The sequence below is a fragment of the Camarhynchus parvulus genome, unplaced genomic scaffold (assembly GCF_901933205.1).
Source record: "Camarhynchus parvulus unplaced genomic scaffold, STF_HiC, whole genome shotgun sequence".
Lineage (NCBI taxonomy): Eukaryota > Metazoa > Chordata > Aves > Passeriformes > Thraupidae > Camarhynchus > Camarhynchus parvulus.
The window spans coordinates 1-20,828 of NW_022147913.1; the positions used below are offsets into that span (position 1 = coordinate 1).

Below are 20,828 nucleotides of genomic sequence, written 5' to 3' on the forward strand. Positions count from 1 at the left end.
TTAGGGATTTTTCAGGTGTTGGAAGGGTTGGGATGCAGGAAAAGGAGAAATTGGGGAGGTTTGAGAGGACAGGAATGGGGAAAACATGGGAATTTTGGGAAATTTTGGGGGGAAAATGGGATTTTGGGCAAATTTGGGGGAAAAAAAGGTGAAAGAATGGGGTGAAAATGGGATTTTTTGGGTTTTTTTCAGGGGGTTCTTGGGGCTTGGGATGCAGGAAAAGGAGAAATTTGGGAGTTTGAGAGGACGGGAACGGGGTAAAAAATGGGAATTTTGGGGGAAAAATGGAAATTTGGGCAAATTTGGGGGAAAAATGGGATTTTGGGAAAATTTGGGGAAAAAAAGGCAAAAAACCAGTGGAAAAACGGGGCAAAAATGGGATTTTTCAGGGACTTTTGTGGGTGGTTGGAAGGGTGTGGATGCAGGAAAAGGAGAAATTTGGGAAGTTTGAGAGGACGGGAATGGGGTAAAAAATTGGGATTTGGGGGGGAATTTGGGGAAAAATGGGAATTTCTGTGCAAAATTGGGAATTTTTGGGATTTTGGTGGAAAAAACGGGAATTTTGGGGGTTGGGAGCTGCAGGGACGAGGAGGGCAAGGACGTGCCCGAGCACGGCGTGCTCCAGATGAAGGGTGCGGGTTTGGGGGGAAAAAAGGGGATTTTGGGTAAATTAGGGGAAAAAATGGGGAAAAACGGTGAAAAAACCGCGAAAAACAGTGAAAAAATGGGGATTTTAGGTGGAAAAACGGGGCAGAAATGTGAAAAAATGGGAATTTTTTAGGGATTTTTCCAGGTGTTGGAAGGGTTGGGATGCAGGAAAAGGAGAAATTTGGGAGGTTTGAGAGGACGGGAATGGGGTAAAAAATGGGAATTTTGGGAAATTTTGGGGGGAAAATGGGAATTTTGGGGAAATTTGGGGGAAAAAAAGGTGAAAGAATGGGGTGAAAATGGGATTTTTTGGGTTTTTTCAGGGGGTTCTTGGGGCTTGGGATGCAGGAAAAGGAGAAATTTGGGAAGTTTGAGAGGACAGGAATGGGGTAAAAAATGGGAATTTTGGGGGAAAAATGGAAATTTGGGCAAATTTGGGGGAAAAATGGGATTTTGGGAAAATTTGGGGAAAAAAAGGCAAAAAACCAGTGGAAAAACGGGGCAAAAATGGGATTTTTCAGGGACTTCTCTGGGTGGTTGGAAGGGTGTGGATGCAGGAAAAGGAGAAATTTGGGAGTTTGAGAGGACGGGAATGGGGTAAAAAATTGGGATTTGGGGGAAAATTTGGGGAAAAATGGGAATTTCTGTGCAAAATTGGGAATTTTTGGGATTTTGGTGGAAAAATTGGGAATTTTGGGGGTTGGGAGCTGCAGGGACGAGGAGGGCAAGGACGTGCCCGAGCACGGCGTGCTCCAGATGAAGGGTGCGGCTTTGGGGGGAAAAAAGGCGATTTTGGGTAAAGTAGGGGAAAAAAACACGGAAAAACGGTGAAAAAACGGCGAAAAACGGTGAAAAAATGGGGATTTTAGGTGGAAAAACGGGGCAGAAATGGGATTTTTTGGGGGATTTTTTCAGGATTTTTAGGATTTGGCATTTTTGGGATTTCCCCAAATGACCCAAAATCCCGTGTTTTCACCCCAAAGCCAACTTCACTCTGCTGGAAGCAGTCGAGCTCCTGGCGGCCATGCAGTTTGTGGAGCTGCAGCCATTCCTGAATTTGGGATATTTTAGGGGATATTTGAGTTTTTAGGATTTTTTAGGGTTTTTAGGATTTCCCCAAATGACCCAAAATCCCGTGTCTTCACCCCAAAGCCAACTTCACGCTGCTGGAAGCAGTCGAGCTCCTGGGGGCCGTGCAGTTTGTGGAGCTGCAGATTTTGGGGATATTTTAGGGGATTTTTTTGGGGGATTTTTTTTGGGATTTTTTAGGGTTTTTAGGATTTCTCCAATGACCCAAAATCCCGTGTTTTGGCCCCAAAGCCAACTTCACGCTGCCCGAGGCGGGCGAGTTCCTGGAGGCCGTGCAGTTTGTGGAGCTGCAGCGGGACGAGGCGGCGGCGCTGGTGCGGCTCTACAACCTGGAGGGACAGCGCGCCGCGGCCGCAGCGGTGACCACGGCAGTGACCACCGGAGTGACCACGGGAGTGACCACGGCAGTGACCACAGTGACCACGGGAGTGACCACCGGGGTGACCACAGCAGTGACCACAGTGACCACTGGAGTGACCACGGGAGTGACCACGGGAGTGACCACAGGAGTGACCACAGTGACCACTGGAGTGACCACGGGAGTGACCACAGTGACCACGGGAGTGACCAATGGAGTGACCACAGTGACCAATGGAGTGACCACACCAGTGACCACAGCACTGACCACAACGCTGACCACAGCACTGACCACAGCAGGGTCCGGCCGCGGTGCCCGGCCCGAGCGCGGCCGCCCTTCCGGAACCTTCCACGGCTCCCGGGGACACCGCGGCTTCCAAGGGGCGGGGAACGGAACAGGTGAGAGGGGTTTGGGGGGATTTATGGGGTTTTGGGGGATTTTATGGGGTTTTGGGGAATTTTATGGGGTTTTGGGGATTTTATGGGGTTTTGGGGATTTGGGGTTTTTGGGGATTTTATGGGGTTTGGGGGCTTTCGGGGGTTTTTGGGGATTGTAGGGGGTTTTGGGGGGTTTTATGGGGTTTGGGGGATTTGGGGTTTTTGGGGATTTTATGTGGTTTGGGGGGTTTTATGGGGTTTGGGGGATTTGGGGTTTTGGGGGGGATTTTATGGGGGTTTGGGGGATTTTATGGGGTTTGGGGGGATTTTATGGGGTTTTGGGGTTTTTGGGGATTTTATGGTGTTTGGGGGGATTTTATGGGGTTTTGGGGGATTTTATGGGGGTTTGGGGGATTTTTTGGGATTTGGGCATTTTATGGGGTTTGGGGGGTTTTGGGGATTGTAGGGGTTTTGGGGGATGGATGTGGGATTGCCGTAGGATCCAGGTGTAGGGTTCCCATGGGATTCCCATGGGATTCAACATTAGGATTCTCATTGGATTCCTGTAGGATTCCCGTAGGATTCACCTGTGGGATTCCCATGGGATCCGGGTGTAGGATTCCCATAGGATTCCCATAGGATTCCCATGGGATCCGGGTGTAGGATTGCCATAGGATTCCCATAGGATTCCCATGGGATCCGGGTGTAGGATTGCCATAGGATTCCCATAGGATTCCCATGGGATCCGGGTGTAGGATTTCCAGAGGATTCCCATAGGATTCTGATGTAGGATTCCCAAAAGATTCCCATAAGATCCAGGTGTAGGATTCCCACAGGATTCTGTTGTAGGATTCTCATAGGATCCTCATAAAATTCCTATAGGATCCCCGTAGGATCCCCATAGGATCCAGGTGTAGGATTCTCATGGGATTTCCAAAGGATTCCCATAGGATTCAGCTGTGGGATTCCTGTAGGATTCCCGTAGGATCCAGCTGAAGAATCCTCATAGGATTCCTGTAGGATTCCCATAGGATTCCCAAAGGATTCCCAAAGGATTCCCATAGGATCCAGCTGTAGGATTCCCATAGGATTCCCAATAGATTCCCATAGGATCCAGCTGTAGGATTCCCATAGGTTTCCTGTAGGATTCCCATAGGATTCCCAAAGGATTCCCAAAGGATTCCCATAGGATCCAGGTGTAGGATTCCCATAGGATTCAGCTGTAGGATTCCACTGTAGGATTCCCGTAGGATTCCCGTAGATTTCCCATCGGACCCAACTGTAGGATTCCCGTGGGATTCCCGTAGGTTCCCGGTGTAGGATTTCCATGGGATTCCTGTTGGATTCCTATAGGATTCGGATGTAGGATTGCCATAGGATTCCCATAGGATCCAACTGAAGAATTCCCACAGGATTCTGTTGTAGGATTCTCATAGGATCCTCATAGAATTCCTATAGGATTCCCGTAGGATTCAGCTGTGGGATTCCCATAGGATCCAGGTGTAAGATTCCCATAGGATCCCCGTAGGATCCCCATAGGATCCAGGTGTAAGATTCCCATAGGATCCCCATAGGATCCCCATAGGATCCAGGTGTAGGATTCTCATGGGATTTCCAAAGGATTCCCGTAGGATTCGGCTGTGGGATTCCTGTAGGATTCCCGTAGGATCCAGCTGAAGAATCCTCATAGGATTCCTGTAGGATTCCCATAGGATTCCCAAAGGATTCCCAAAGGATTCCCATAGGATCCAGCTGTAGGATTCCCATAGGATTCCCAATAGATTCCCATAGGATCCAGCTGTAGGATTCCCATAGGTTTCCTGTAGGATTCCCATAGGATTCCCAAAGGATTCCCAAAGGATTCCCATAGGATCCAGGTGTAGGATTCCCATAGGATTCAGCTGTAGGATTCCACTGTAGGATTCCCGTAGGATTCCCGTAGATTTCCCATCGGACCCAACTGTAGGATTCCCGTGGGATTCCCGTAGGTTCCCGGTGTAGGATTTCCATGGGATTCCTGTTGGATTCCTATAGGATTCGGATGTAGGATTGCCATAGGATTCCCATAGGATCCAACTGAAGAATTCCCACAGGATTCTGTTGTAGGATTCTCATAGGATCCTCATAGAATTCCTATAGGATTCCCGTAGGATTCAGCTGTGGGATTCCCATAGGATCCAGGTGTAAGATTCCCATAGGATCCCCGTAGGATCCCCATAGGAATTAGCAGTAGGATTCTCATGGGATTTCCAAAGGATTCCCGTAGGATTCAGCTGTGGGATTCCTGTAGGATTCCTGTAGGATTCCCGTAGGATTCCCATAGGATTCCCGTAGGATTCCCATAGGATCCAGCTGTAGGATTCCCATAGGATTCTCATAGAATTCCCATAGGATTCCTGTAGGATTCCACTGTGGGATTGCCATGGGATCCACGTGTAGGATTCCCAATAGATTCCCATAGGATCCAGTTGTAGGATTCCCATGGGATCCCGGTGTAGGATTCCCATAGGATTCCCATAGGATTTAGTTGTAGGATTCCCATAGGATTCCCGTAGGATTCAGCTGTAGGATTCCCATAGGATTCAGCTGTCGGATTCCACTGTAGGATTCCCGTGGGATTCCCGTAGGTTCCCGGTGTAGGATTTCCATGGGATTCCTGTCGGATTCCTATAGGATTCGGATGTAGGATTGCCATAGGATTCCCATAGGATCCAACTGAAGAATTCCCACAGGATTCTGTTGTAGGATTCTCATAGGATCCTCATAGAATTCCTATAGGATTCCCGTAGGATTCAGCTGTGGGATTCCCATAGGATCCAGGTGTAAGATTCCCATAGGATCCCCGTAGGATCCCCATAGGATCCAGGTGCAGGGTTCCCAAAGGTTTCCCAAAGGATTCCCATAGGATTCAGCTGTAGGATTCCCATAGGATCCAGCTGTAGGATTCCACTGTAGGATTCCCGTAGGATTCCCGTAGATTTCCCATCGGACCCAACTGTAGGATTCCCGTGGGATTCCCGTAGGTTCCCGGTGTAGGATTTCCATGGGATTCCTGTTGGATTCCTATAGGATTCGGATGTAGGATTGCCATAGGATTCCCATAGGATCCAACTATAGAATTCCCAGAGGATTCCCATAGGATCCAACTGAAGAATTCCTACAGGATTCTGTTGTAGGATCCTCATAGAATTCCTGTAGGATTCCCATAGGATTCCGCTGTAGGATTCCCACGGCATCCGTGTGTAGGATTCCCATAGGATTCCCATAGGATTTAGTTGTAGGATTCCCATAGGATTCCCATGGGATTCAGCTGTGGGATTGCCGTAGGATCCAGGTGCAGGGTTCCCAAAGGATTCCCAAAGGATTCCCATAGGATTCAGCAGTAGGATTCTCATAGGATTCCTGTAGGATTCCCATAGGATCCAACTGTAGAATTCCTGTATGATTCCTGTAGGATCCAGCTGAAGAATCCTCATAGGATTCCTGTAGGATTCCCATAGGATTCCCATAGAATTCCCATCGGATTCCCATAGGATCCAACTGTAGGATTCCTGTAGGGTTCTCATAGGATTCTCATAGGGGCCAGCTGTAGGATTCCACTGTGGGATTGCTGTAGGATCCGCGTGTGGGATTCCCAATGGATTCCCATAGGATCCAACTGTAGGATTCCCGTAGGATTCTGTAGGATCCAGCTGTAGGATTCTTATAGGATTCCCATAGGATCCAACTGTAGGTTTCCCATAGGATTCTATAGGATCTGACTGTAGGATTCCCAATGGATTCCCAGAGGACTCAGCTGTAGGATTCTTATAGGATTCCCATAGGATCCAGCTGTAGGATTGCCATGGGATCCCGGTATAGGATTCCCAAAGGATTCCCAGAGGACTCAGCTGTAGGATTCTTATAGGATTCCCATAGGATCCAGCTGTAGGATTGCCATGGGATCCCGGTATAGGATTCCCAAAGGATTCCCAGAGGACTCAGCTGTAGGATTTTTATAGGATTCCCATAGGATCCAGCTGTAGGATTGCCATGGGATCCCGGTATAGGATTCCCAAAGGATCCCGGTATAGGATTCCCAAAGGATTCCCATAGGATCCAGCTGTAGGATTCCCGTAGGATTCCATCCTAGGAGTCAGCTGTAGGATTCCTGTAGGATTTCATGGGATTAAACGGCATTATTCCCATAGGGTTCTGTAGGATTCTCTTAGGATTTCCGTAGGACCCAATTGTACGATTCCCTTAGGATATCTGTAGGATTCCCATAGGATTCGTCTGTAGGATTCCCATAGGATTCATCTGTAGGATTCCCATAGGATTCGTCTGTAGGATTCCCATAGGATTCATCTGTAGGATTCCTGTAGGATCCAGGTGTAGGATCCCTGTAGGATTCCCATGGGATTCAGCTGTAGGATTCCCTTAGGATTTCCGTAGGATTTCTGTAGGATTCTTATAGGATTCAGCTGTAGGATTCCACTGTGGGATTCCCATAGGATACAACTGTACTATTCCCATAGAATTCCCATAGGATTCTGTAGGATCCAACTGTAGCATTCCCATAGGATTCAGCTGCAGGATTCCCTTAGGATTCCTGTAGGATTCCCGTAGGATCCAGCTGTGGGATTGCCATAGGTTCCAGGTGTAGGATTCCCATAGAATTCCCATAGGATCCCTATGGGATTCCCATAGGATCCCTATGGGATCCCCATAGGATCCAGCTGCAGGATTCCCGTAGGATTTCATAGGGTCCCGTAGGATTCCCGTAGGATATTTCCTGTAGGAAATGGGATCCTAGAGGAGTCCAATGGGGGAATCCTGTGGGAATTCTATGGGATCATACAGGGGAATCCTATGGGGGAGTTCTGTGGGATCCTACAGGGATCCTATGGGAATTCTATGGGATCCTACAGGAATCCTATGGGAATTCTATGGGATCCTACAGGGATCCTATGGGGGAATTCTGTGGGATCCTACAGGGAATGCTATGGGAATTCTATGGGATCCTACAGGGATCCTATGGGGGAATTCTGTGGGATCCTACAGGGAATGCTATGGGAATTCTATGGGATCCTACAGGGATCCTATGGGAATTCTGTGGGATCCTACAGGGATCCTATGGGGAATTCTATGGAAATCTTACAGGAATCCTACAGGGGAGTCCTATGGCAATCCTATAAGGAAATCCTATGGGAATCCTATAGGGGAATCTTACCTGAGTCCTGTGGGAGTTCTATAGGATCTGATGGGAATCCTGTAGGGGAATCCTATAGGGGAATCCTGTGGGAATTCTATGGAATCCTACAGGGATCCTAGAGGAGAATCCTATAGGGGAATCCTATGGGAGTTGTATGGGATCCTATGGGAATCCTATAGGGGAATCCTATGGGAATTCTATGGGATCGTAGAGGGGAATCCTATGGGAGTTGTATGGGATCCTACAAGGATCCTATAGGGGAATCCTATGGGAATTCTATGGGATCCTAGAGGGGAATCCTATGGGAGTTGTATGGGATCCTACAAGGATCCTATAGGGGAATGCTATGGGAATTCTATGGGATCCTATAGGGGAATCCTATGGGAGTTGTATGGGATCCTACAAGGATCCTCTAGGGGAATCCTATGGGAATCCTATGGGATCCTACAGGGATCCTATAGGGGAATCCTATGGGAGTTGTATGGGATCCTACAGGAATCCTATGGGAATCCTATGGGAATTCTGTGGGATTCTACAGGGATCCTATAGGGGAATCCTATGGGAGTTGTATGGGATCCTACAGGAATCCTATAGACAATGGGGGTGACAATGGGGGTGACAGGGTGACAATGGGGGTGACAATGGGGGTGACAATGGGGGGGGGTGACAATGGGGGTGACAATGGGGGTGACAATGGGGGTGACAATGGGGGTGACAATGGGGGTGACAATGGGGGTGACAATGGGGGATGACAATGGGGTGACAATGGGGGTGACAATGGGGGTGACAATGGGGGGTGACAATGGGGTGACAATGGGGGGTGACAGTGGGGGTGACACTGGGGGTGACAATGGGGGTGACAGTGGGGGTGACAATGGGGGTGACAATGGGGGGTGACAATGGGGGTGACAATGGGGGTGACAGTGGGGGGTGACAATGGGGGGTGACAATGGGGGTGACAATGGGGTGACAATGGGGGTGACAATGGGGGTGACAATGGGGTGACAATGGGGTGACAATGGGGGTGACAATGGGGGGTGACAATGGGGGTGACAATGGGGGTGACACTGGGGGTGACAATGGGGGTGACAATGGGGGGTGACAATGGGGGGTGACAGTGGGGGTGACAATGGGGGTGACAATGGGGGTGACAATGGGGGTGACAATGGGGGTGACAATGGGGGTGACAATGGGGGGTGACAATGGGGGTGACAATGGGGGGTGACAATGGGGGTGACAATGCGCGGGGGTGACAATGGGGGTGACAATGGGGGTGACAATGGGGGTGACAATGGGGGTGACAATGGGGGGGGGTGACAATGGGGGGGTGACAATGGGGGTGACAATGGGGGTGACAATGGGGGTGACAATGGGGGTGACAATGGGGGTGACAATGGGGGTGACAATGGGGGTGACAATGGGGGTGACAATGGGGGTGACAATGGGGGGGTGACAATGGGGGGGTGACAATGGGGTGACAATGGGGGTGACAATGGGGGTGACAATGGGGGTGACAATGGGGGTGACAATGGGGGTGACAATGGGGGTGACAATGGGGGTGACAATGGGGGTGACAATGGGGGGGTGACAATGGGGGTGACAATGGGGGTGACAATGGGGGGGTGACAATGGGGGTGACAATGGGGGGGGTGACAATGGGGGAGGTGACAATGGGGGTGACAATGGGGGTGGTGACAATGGGGGAGGTGACAATGGGGGGGTGACAATGGGGGGGTGACAATGGGGGGGTGACAATGGGGTGACAATGGGGGTGACAATGGGGGGCAGGGCACCGAGGGGGGGAGGGGACCCCGCTGTCCCCCCCTTGCCCCCTTGGTGACCCCGTGTCCCCCCCACAGGGTCCCCCCGGGGGGGGCTCCCTCTCCCCCCCCCTCGCTGGGGCGCCGCCCCTTCCCCACCCCCGGGCGGGGGGAGCCCCCCCAGAGCCGCCCCCTCCCCCACGGCCGCCTACGGACAGCACGGACGGCGGGTGAGAGACCCAAAAACCCCCAAATTCACCCCAAAATCACCCCGGGGACCCAAAATCCCCAAAATCCACCCCAAAATCACCACAGGGACACAAAATTCCCAAAATTCACCCCAAAATCACCCCGGGGACCCAAAATCCTGAAAATTCACCCCAAAATCACCCCAGGGACACAAAATCCCCCAAATCCACCCCAAAATCACCCCGGGGACCGAAATCCTGAAAATCCACCCCAAAATCACCCAGGGTACCCCAAATCCTGAAAATTCACCCCAAAATCACCCCGGGGTCCCAAAATCCTGAAAATTCACCCCAAAATCACCCCAGGGACCCAAAATCCTGAAAATTCACCCCAAAATCACCCAGGGTACCCCAAATCCTGAAAATTCACCCCAAAATCGCCCCGGGGACCCAAAATCCCCAAAATTCACCCCAAAATCACCCAGGGTACCCCAAATCCCACTGACATCCCCAAATTCCCCCAAAATTCCCCCAAAATTCCCCCATGTCACCCCAAATCCCCCAATTCTCCCTCTTAGCACCACAAAATAACCCAAAAATGACCCCAACCATCGTGGATCGCCCCAAAATCCCCCCAAATCCCCCCAAATTTACCCCATCTTAGCCCAAATTGCCCCAAAAATTAACCCAAACTACTCCCTATGACCCCCAAATCCCCCCTAAATTACCCCCAAAATCCCCCCAAATTCCACCTTATACCCCCAATTTACCCCAAACTCCCCCCAAAATCCCCTCAAATTACCCCAAATCACCCCAAAAATCCCCCCTTATTCCCCCAAAATCTCCCCGATTTCCACCCTAGTAACCCCAAATTACCCCGAAATCCCCTCAAATTACCCCCAAATCCCCCAAACTCTCCGATAGCACCCCAAAATGCCACAACATTTCCCCAAAATCCCCCCCAAATTCCCCCATTTTACCCCAAAATCCCCCAAACTACCCCATCTCACCCCAAAATCAAACCCAAAAATGCCCCATATGACCCAAAATCCCTCCCAAATCCTCCCAAATTCCACTTTATTACCCCCAAATCGCCCCAAACTCCCCCCAAACTCCCCTCAAATTACCCCAAATCACCCCAAAATTACCCCAAATCACCCCAAAATCCCCCCAAATTCCACCTTATTACCCCCAAGTTACCCCAAATCCCCCAAACTCTCCGATAGCACCCCAAAATCCCACAACATTTCCCCAAAATCCCCCCAAATTCCCCCATTTTACCCCCAAAGTCCCCAAAATCAAACCCAAAAATGCCCCATATGGCCCAGAACCCCCCCAAAATCCCCTGCAATGACCCCATCATGACCCCAGACCCCCCAAAATTTCCCCAAATCCCCCCAATCCCCGTAAGACCAACCCCCCCAGACTCCCCCAAAATTTTGGGATTTGGGGTCCCTCAGATGTGGGGAGGGGGCCTGGGGGGATTTTGGGGGATTGTAGTGCGATTTGGGGGGTCTGGGGGCTTTTTGGGGTCATTTTGGGGGAGTTTTGGGGTGATTTTGGGGGGTCTGGGGGGCTTTGGAGGAGTCGAGGGATTTTGGGGGGCTCCGGGGGCATTTTGGTGGGGTCCGGGGGAAATTTTGGGGTGGATTTTGGGGGGTTTGGGGATTTTGGGGGGCTCTGGGGTGGGGGGTCCAGGGTGGATTTTGGGGGATTTTGGGGGCTCAGGGGCGATTTTGGGGGGCTGTGGGGCAATTTTTGGGGTGGATTTTGGGGGTTTTGGAGGGGTTTGGGGGGACTCTGGGAGGTTCCAGATGGGTTTTGGGGCATTTGGGGGGATTTGGGGGGAAATAAGGGGAATTTCTGGTGGAAAAATGGGAATTTTGGGAGTAAAAATTGAGAATTTTGGGGTAAAAATTGGGGATTTTGGGCAGATTTTGAGGGAAAAAATTGGGAAGTTTGGGGGTAAAAAGGGAATTTCAGAGGGATTTGGGGGGGAAATTGGGAATGTTGGGGGATAAAAATTGGGAATTTTGGGGTTAAAATGGGAACTTTGGGTTAAAGTGGGAGATTTTCGGGTAGAAATTGGGAAATTTGGGCGGATTTTGAAGGGAAAAAATGCGAATTTTGGGGCTAAAATGTGGAGATTTGGGGGGAAATTGGGAATTTTGGGGTGAAAATGGGGAACTTTGGGGTAAAAATTGGGAATTTTGGATGGAGAAAAGGGAATTTGGGGGCAAGAAGTGGGAATTTTGGGGAAAAGCAGGGATTTTGGAGAGATTTGGGAGGAAAAATTGGTAAATTTGGGAGCAAAATTTGGGAAGTTTGGACAGAAATGGGGAATTTTGGGCAGACTTTGAAGGGAAAAGGGGAATTTTGGGTTAAAATTTGGAATTTTGGTAAAATTTGGGAAGTTTGGAGGGAAAATTGGGAATTTGGGGGTAAAAAAATGAGAATGTTGGGCGGATTTTGAAGGGAAAATTGGAAATTTTGGGGTAAAAATTTGGGAATTTTGGGGTAAAAAATGGGGAATTTGGGAATAAAATTGGGAAATTTTTGGGCGGATTTTGAAGGGAAAATGGGGAATTTTGGGTTAAAATTGGGAATTTTGGTGAAATTTGGGAAGTTTGGAGGGAAAAATGGGGAATTTGGGGGGTGAAATGAGAATTTTGGGCGGATTTTGAAGGGAAAATGGGAAATTTTGGGGTAAAAATTGGGAATTTTGGGGGGTAAAAATTTGGAATTTTGGGGTAAAAAATGGGGAATTTGGGAATAAAATTGGGGAAATTTTTGGGTGGATTTTGAAGGGAAAATGGGGAATTTTGGGGTAAAAATGGGGAATTTGGGGGAGGAAAATGGGAATTTTGGGGTAAAATTGGGAATTTGGGGTGGATTTTGAAGGGAAAAATTGGGAATTTTGGGTTTAAAATGTGGAATTCTGGGTAAAAATGGGAAATTTGGGTAAAAAATGGAAATTTGGGTTTAAAATGGGGAATTTTAGGGTAAAAATTGGGAATTTGGGAATAAAATTGGGAATTTTGGGCAGATTTTGAAGGGAAAAAGGGAATTTTGGGTTAAAATTTGGAATTTTGGTAAAATTTGGGAAGTTTGGAGGGAAAAATGGGGAATTTGGGGGGTAAAAAGAGAATTTGGGAAGGATTTTGAAGGGAAAATGGGAAATTTTGGGGTAAAAATTTGGGAATTTTGGGGGGTTAAAATTTGGAATTTTGGGAATAAAATTGGGAAATTTTTGGGGCGGATTTTGAAGGGAAAAATGGGGAATTTGGGGTAAAAAATGGGGAATTTGGGGGAGGAAAATGGGGATTTTGGGGTAAAAATTGGGAATTTTGGGTTTAAAATGTGGAATTTTGGGTTTAAAAGGGGAAATTTGGGTTAAAAAGGGAATTCTGGGGTAAAATTTGGGAAGTTTGGAGGGAAAACCTGGGAATTTGGGGGATAAAAATTGAGAATTTTGGGGTAAAATTGGGAATTTGGGGTGGATTTTGAAGGGAAAAATGGGGAATTTGGGGGTAAAAAATGGGGAATTTGGGAATAAAATTGGGAAATTTGGGCGGATTTTGAAGGGAAAAATGGGGAATTTGGGGTAAAATTGGGAATTTGGGGGAGGAGAATGGGAATTTTGGGTTTAAAATGTGGAAATTTGGGTTAAAAAGGGAATTCTGGGGTAAAATTTGGGAAGTTTGGAGGGAGAAATTGGGAATTTGGGGGATAAAAAATGAGAATTTTGGGCGGATTTTGAAGGGAAAATTGGAAATTTTGGGGTAAAAATTTGGGAATTTTGGGGTAAAAAATGGGGAATTTTGGGAATAAAATTGGGAAATTTTTTGGGCGGATTTTGAAGGGAAAATGGGGAATTTTGGGTTAAAATTTGGAATTTCGGTAAAATTTGGGAAGTTTGGAGGGAAAACCTGGGAATTTTGGGGTAAAAAATGGGGAATTTGGGGTAAAATTGGGAATTTGGGGTGGATTTTGAAGGGAAAAATTGGGAATTTTGGGTTTAAAATGTGGAATTCTGGGTAAAAATGGGAAATTTGGGTAAAAAATGGAAATTTGGGGTTAAAATGGGGAATTTTAGGGTAAAAATTGGGAATTTGGGAATAAAATTGGGAATTTTGGGCAGATTTTGAAGGGAAAATGGGGAATTTTGGGTTAAAATTTGGAATTTTGGTAAAATTTGGGAAGTTTGGAGGGAAAAATGGGGAATTTGGGGGTAAAAAAAGAGAATTTTGGGCGGATTTTGAAGGGAAAATTGGAAATTTTGGGGTAAAAATTTGGGAATTTTGGGGTAAAAAATGGGGAATTTGGGAATAAAATTGGGAAAATTTTTGGGCAGATTTTGAAGGAAAAATGGGGAATTTGGGGTAAAATTGGGAATTTGGGGGAGGAGAATGGGAATTTTGGGTTTAAAATGTGGAAATTTGGGTTTAAAAGGGGAAATTTGGGTTAAAAAGGGAATTCTGGGGTAAAATTTGGGAAGTTTGGAGGGAAAAATTGGGAATTTGGGGATAAAAAAATGAGAATTTTGGGCGGATTTTGAAGGGAAAATTGGAAATTTTGGGGGGAAAATTTGAGAATTTTGGGGGTCAAAATTTGGAATTTTGGGGTAAAAAATGGGGAATTTGGGGGAGGAGAATGGGAATTTTGGGGTAAAATTGGGAATTTGGGGTGGGTTTTGAAGGTAAAAATTGGGAATTTTGGGTTTAAAATGTGGAATTCTGGGTAAAAATGGGAAATTTGGGGTAAAATTTGGGAAGTTTGGAGGGAAAACCTGGGAATTTGGGGGGTAAAAATGGGGAATTTGGGAATAAAATTGGGAAATTTTTTTGGCGGATTTTGAAGGGAAAAATGGGGAATTTTGGGGTAAAAAATGGGAATTTGGGAATAAAATTGGGAAATTTGGACGGATTTTGAAGGGAAAATGGGGAATTTTGGGTTAAAATTTGGAATTTTGGTAAAATTTGGGAAGTTTGGAGGGAAAATGGGGAATTTGGGGGTAAAAAAAGAGAATTTTGGGCGGATTTTGAAGGGAAAATGGGGAATTTTGGGGTAAAAATTTGGGAATTTTGGGGGTAAAATTTGGAATTTTGGGAATAAAATTGGGGAATTTTGTGAAGCGGATTTTTGAAGGGAAAAATGGGGAATTTTGGGGGTAAAAATGGGGATTTGGGGGAGGAAAAACGGGAATTTTGGGGTAAAATTGGGAATTTGGGGTGGATTTTGAAGGGAAAAATTGGGAATTTTGGGTTTAAAATGTGGAATTCTGGGTAAAAATGGGAAATTTGGGGGTAAAATTTGGGAAGTTTGGAGGAAAACCTGGGAATTTGGGGGGTAAAATGGGAATTTGGGAATAAAATTGGGAAATTTTTTGGCGGATTTTGAAGGGAAAAATGGGGAATTTTGGGGTAAAAAATGGGGAATTTGGGAATAAAATTGGGAAATTTGGGAGGATTTTGAAGGGAAAATGGGGAATTTTGGGTTAAAATTTGGAATTTTGGTAAAATTTGGGAAGTTTGGAGGGAAAATGGGGAATTTGGGTGGTAAAAAAAAGAGAATTTTGGGCGGATTTTGAAGGGAAAATTGGAAATTTTGGGGTAAAAATTTGGGAATTTTGGGGTAAAAAATTGGGAATTTGGGAATAAAATTAGGAAAATTTTTGGGCGGATTTTGAAGAGAAAATGGCGAATTTTGGGGTAAAAAACGGGGATTTGAAGGAGGAAAATGGGGATTTTGGGGTAAAAAATGGGGAATTTGGGGAAATTGAGGATTTTCGATGCAGCCCGGGGGATTTGGGCTCTAATTTGGATTTTTTGGGATTTTTTTTGCAGTGGCAGCGCCGGGACCCCCAGAGCCCCCCCTGGCCGCCCTCGCCCGGCTCGGGGTGACCCCAAAAAATCCCCAAAAATCCCCAAAAAATCCCAAAAAATCCCCAAAAATCCCCCAAAAATCCCAAAAAATCCCCAAAAAACCCCCCCAAAAAATCCCAAAAAATCCCCAAAAAATCCCAAAAATCCCCCAAAAAATCCCCCCAAAAAATCCCCAAAATCCCCCCAAAAAATCCCAAAAATCCCAAATTCCCTTCCCTGGGCTCGGCCTGCAGCCACAGCAAAATAAAAATAAAAATGAAAATAGAAATAAAAATAAAAATAGAAATAAAAATAGAAATGAAAATAAAAATAAAAATAAAAAGATTTTTAACCTCGGCCGAGGCTCCGTGCTGTCACTGCCCCTCCCTGGCCGGGCTTTTCTCGCAGTTTTCCATTTTTATTCGGATTTTTCCCCTTTTTCCCCCTTTATTTAAAATTCAATTCTGGTTTTTCCCGCTCCAAAAATCCCTTTTTATTCGGATTTTTCCCCTTTTTATTCTGATTTTTTTTTAAATTATTTTCCCCCTTTATTCTGATTTTTTCCCCATTAAAAATCCCATTTTATTTGGATTTTCCCCTTTTTATTCTGATTTTCCCCCCATTTTATTCTGCTTTTTTAAAATTATTTTCCTCCTTTATTCTGATTTTTCCCTATTAGAAAAATCCCATTTTATTCGGATTTTTCCCCATTTTATTCTGATTTTCCCCCCATTTTTCCCCATAAAAAAATTCACATTTTATTCTGATTTTCCCCATTTTATTCTGATTTTTAAAATTCTTTTCCCATTTAAAAAAATCCCTTTTTATTCTCATTTTTCCCCATTTTATTCTGATTTTTTAAAATTATTTCCCCCTTTATTCTGATTTTTCCCCCATTTTTCCCCATTATAAAAATCCCTTTTTATTCGGATTTTCCCCAATTTTTCAATTTTTTTCCCCATTTCTTTCAATTCTTTCCCCCTTTATTCTGATTTTTTCCCCATTAAAAAATCCCATTTTATTTGGATTTTCCCCTTTTTATTCTGATTTTCCCCCCATTTTATTCTGCTTTTTTAAAATTATTTTCCTCCTTTATTCTGATTTTTCCCTATTAGAAAAATCCCTTTTTATTCGGATTTTTCCCCATTTTATTCTGATTTCCCCCCCATTTTTCCCCATAAAAAAATTCACATTTTATTCTGATTTTCCCCATTTTATTCTGATTTTTAAAATTCTTTTCCCATTTAAAAAAATCCCTTTTTATTCTCATTTTTCCCCATTTTATTCTGTTTTTTTAAAAAATTATTTCCCCCTTTATTCTGATTTTTCCCCCATTTTTCCCCATTATAAAAATCCCATTTTATTCGGATTTTTCCCCAATTTTTCAATTTTTTTTCCCCATTTCTTTCAATTCTTTCTCCCTTTATTCTGATTTTTTCCCCATTAAAAAATCCCATTTTATTTGGATTTTCCCCTTTTTATTCTGATTTTCCCCCCATTTTATTCTGCTTTTTTAAAATTATTTTCCTCCTTTATTCTGATTTTTCCCGCTCCAAAAATCCCATTTTATTCGGATTTTTTCCCCTTTTTATTCTGTGGTTTTTTTTATTATTTTCCCCTTTTTATTCTGATTTTCCCCATTTTATTCTGGTTTTTAAAATTACTTTCCCCATTTAAAAAATTCACATTTTATTCGGATTTTTCCCCATTTTATTCTGATTTTTAAAAATTATTTTCCCCTTTATTCTGATTTTTCCCATTTAAACAAAATCCCATTTTATTCGGATTTTTCCCCATTTTATTCTGGTTTTTAGAATTATTTTTTCCCCTTTATTCTGATTTTTCCCCCCATTTTTCCCCATTAAAAAATCCTTTTTATTGGATTTTTCCCCTTTTATTCTGATTTTTAAAATTCTTTTCCCATTTAAAAAAATCCCTTTTTATTCTCATTTTTCCCCATTTTATTCTGATTTTTTAAAATTATTTCCCCCTTTATTCTGATTTTCCCCCCATTTTTCCCCATTATAAAAATCCCTTTTTATTCGGATTTTTCCCCAATTTTTCAATTTTTTTCCCCATTTCTTTCAATTCTTTCCCCCTTTATTCTGATTTTTTCCCCATTAAAAAATCCCATTTTATTCGGATTTTTCCCCTTTTTATTCTGATTTTCCCCCCATTTTTCCCCATAAAAAAATTCACATTTTATTCTGATTTTCCCCTTTTATTCTGATTTTTTAAAATTATTTTCCCCTTTATTCTGATTTTTTCCCCACTAAAAAATCCTTTTTATTCTGATTTTTCCCCATTTTATTCTGATTTTTTTTAATTTTTTCCCCCTTTATTCTGATTTTTTCCCCCATTTTTCCCCATTTAAAAAATCCCATTTTATTCTGGTTTTTTAAATTATTTTCCCCTTTATTCTGATTTTTCCCATTTAAACAAAATCCCATTTTATTCGGATTTTTCCCCATTTTATTCTGGTTTTTAGAATTATTTTTTCCCCTTTATTCTGATTTTTCCCCCCATTTTTCCCCATTAAAAAAATCCCTTTTTATTCGGATTTTTCCCCCTTTTATTCTGATTTTTAAAATTCTTTTCCCATTTAAAAAAATCCCTTTTTATTCTCATTTTTCCCCATTTTATTCTGATTTTTTAAAATTATTTCCCCCTTTATTCTGATTTTTCCCCCATTTTTCCCCATTATAAAAATCCCTTTTTATTCGGATTTTTCCCCAATTTTTCAATTTTTTTCCCCATCTCTTTCAATTCTTTCCCCCTTTATTCTGATTTTTTCCCCATTAAAAAATCCCATTTTATTTGGATTTTCCCCTTTTTATTCTGATTTTCCCCCCATTTTATTCTGCTTTTTTAAAATTATTTTCCTCCTTTATTCTGATTTTTCCCTATTAGAAAAATCCCTTTTTATTCGGATTTTTCCCCATTTTATTCTGATTTCCCCCCCATTTTTCCCCATAAAAAAATTCACATTTTATTCTGATTTTCCCCCTTTTATTCTGATTTTTTAAAATTATTTTCCCCCTTTATTCTGATTTTTTCCCCACTAAAAAAATCCCTTTTTATTCTGATTTTTCCCCATTTTATTCTGATTTTTTTTAATTTTTTCCCCCTTTATTCTGATTTTTTCCCCCATTTTTCCCCATTTAAAAAATCCCATTTTATTCTGGTTTTTTAAATTATTTTCCCCTTTATTCTGATTTTTCCCATTTAAACAAAATCCCATTTTATTCGGATTTTTCCCCATTTTATTCTGGTTTTTAGAATTATTTTTCCCCCTTTATTCTGATTTTTCCCCCCATTTTTCCCCATTAAAAAAATCCCTTTTTATTCGGATTTTTCCCCATTAAAAAAAAATAAATTCCTCCTTTATTCTGATTTTTCCCCATTTTAAAAAATTCCAATTTTATTCGGATTTCCCCCATTTATTCCGCTTTTTTAAAAATTATTTTCCCCCATTTTATTGGGATTTTTCCCAATGTAAAAATTCCCATTTTATTCGGATTTTTCCCCATTTTATTCTGGTTTTTTTTTTTAATTATTTTCCTCCTTTACTCTGATTTTTCCCCATTAAAAAATCCCATTTTATTCTGGTTTTTCCCCATTTTTATTCTGATTTTTTCCCCTTTTTATTCTGTTTTTTTTAATTATTATTATTTTCCCCTTTCTATTCTGATTTTCCCCATTTTATTCTGGTTTTAAAAATTCTTTTCCCCCCTATTCTGATTTTCCCCCATTTAAACAAAATCCCATTTTATTCTGATTTTTTAAAATTATTTTCCCCCTTTATTCAGATTTTTCCCCATTAAAAATCCCTTTTTATTTGGATTTTCCCCCTTTTTATTCTGGTTTTTTAAATTATTTTCCCCTTTATTCTGATTTTTCCCATTTAAACAAAATCCCATTTTATTCGGATTTTTCCCCATTTTATTCTGATTTTTTTTTAATTTTTTCCCCCTTTATTCTGATTTTCCCCCCATTTTTCCCCATTAAAGAAATTCCCATTTTATTCGGATTTTCCCCATTTTATTCTGCTTTTTTAAAATTATTTCCCCCTTTATTCTGATTTTAATCCATTTCTCCCCATTATAAAAATCCCTTTTTATTCGGATTTTTTAAAATTATTTTCCTCCTTTATTCTGATTTTTCCCCATTAAAATAAAATTTTATTTTCCCCCAATTTTTCAATTCTTTTTTCCCAATTTTTTTCCCCATTTTTTCCCATTTTATTCCGATTTTCCCAATTCTTTTTTCATTATTTTCTCCTTTTATTCTGATTTTTCCTATTTTAAAAATTCCCATTTTATTCCGATTTTCCCCCCATTTCTTTCACTTTTTTCTCCCATTTTATTCGGATTTTTCCCCATTTTCCCCCCTTTTTTTTTAATTTATTTTCCCCCTTTATTCTGATTTTTTCCCTCATTTTTTCGATTTTTCCCCAATTTTTTTTTTAATTTTTCCCATTAAAAAAATCCCATTTTATTCGGATTTTCCCCAATTTTCCCTTTTTTTTTTTCATTTTTTCCTCCATTTCTTTCGGATTTTTTCCCTTTTTTTCCCCATTTTTTGTTCCCCTTTTCAGCTCCTCTCTCGTTTTCCTCATTTCCCCCTTTTTTTTTCTGCTTTTTTCCTTTTTTTTACCATTTTTCCCCATTTTCCCCACTTTTTTTTTCCAATTTTTTTCCAAATTTTTTCCCCAATTTTCCTCCAATTTTTCCCAATTTTCCCCCAATTTTTTCCCAATTCTTTCCCATTTTCTCTCTGTTTATTCCCATCCCCCTGTCCCCGCCACATTTTCCAGAAATTTCCATTTTTTCCCATTTTCCCCCCAATTTTGGGGAATTTTTGGGGGAACCTTTGGGGAGTTTGGAGTTTTGGCCTCAGTTTTTACAGGGGGAAACAAAATTGAGAAAAACCGATGAGAACCCCCAGTCCCGCCTCTTTCCCTCCAATTTTGGGACAAATTTGGGAATTTTGGGGAAATTTTTGGGACAAATTTGGGAAATTTTGGGGCTTTCCGGAACCAAAACACCCCGGAACCATCGGGCGAAGCCTTTGCTTCCCTCACCGGAAGTGACGTCAAGGCGCGCCGGACCCGCTCCCTGAGGCGCCGCCGGTGTCGCACTGAAACGGGGCCGGGCGGAACCGCGGGGAAGTTTTGGGGCTCCCGGGGGCGATTTTGGAGTCCCCGCGAGGATTTTTGGGGTCGCCGGGAAATTTCTGGGGTCTTCGAGAGGATTTTGGGGTTTCGGGGGAGTCTGGGGGGTTTAGGGGCGTTTTGGGCTCTCAGCAGCCGCGGTGGCGAATTGGGGCCTGCAGGCCCCGCTGAGGCCTT

General features: G+C 43.4%; 1 protein-coding gene across 1 annotated transcript; it reads left to right on the plus strand.

Moving 5' to 3' along the window:
- The first annotated feature begins 1,363 nt into the window (after positions 1 to 1,363).
- LOC115915951 (translation initiation factor IF-2-like) lies at positions 1,364 to 15,552 on the plus strand. Its single transcript, XM_030969652.1, has 4 exons — positions 1,364 to 1,411; positions 1,969 to 2,493; positions 9,526 to 9,656; positions 15,461 to 15,552. Exons 1-4 carry the CDS (start codon positions 1,405 to 1,407, stop codon positions 15,515 to 15,517), a joined length of 720 nt encoding a protein of 239 aa, XP_030825512.1. The 5' UTR covers positions 1,364 to 1,404; the 3' UTR covers positions 15,518 to 15,552.
- Positions 15,553 to 20,828: the final 5,276 nt, after the last annotated feature.

Bases quoted from the DNA above. Each gene is read 5' to 3' on its own strand.
- LOC115915951 (XM_030969652.1), top strand. The intron at 2,494-9,525 runs GTGAGAGGGGTT...TCCCCCCCACAG, and splicing joins AGGGGCGGGGAACGGAACAG to GGTCCCCCCGGGGGGGGCTC. The intron at 9,657-15,460 runs GTGAGAGACCCA...TTTTTTTTGCAG, and splicing joins ACGGACAGCACGGACGGCGG to TGGCAGCGCCGGGACCCCCA.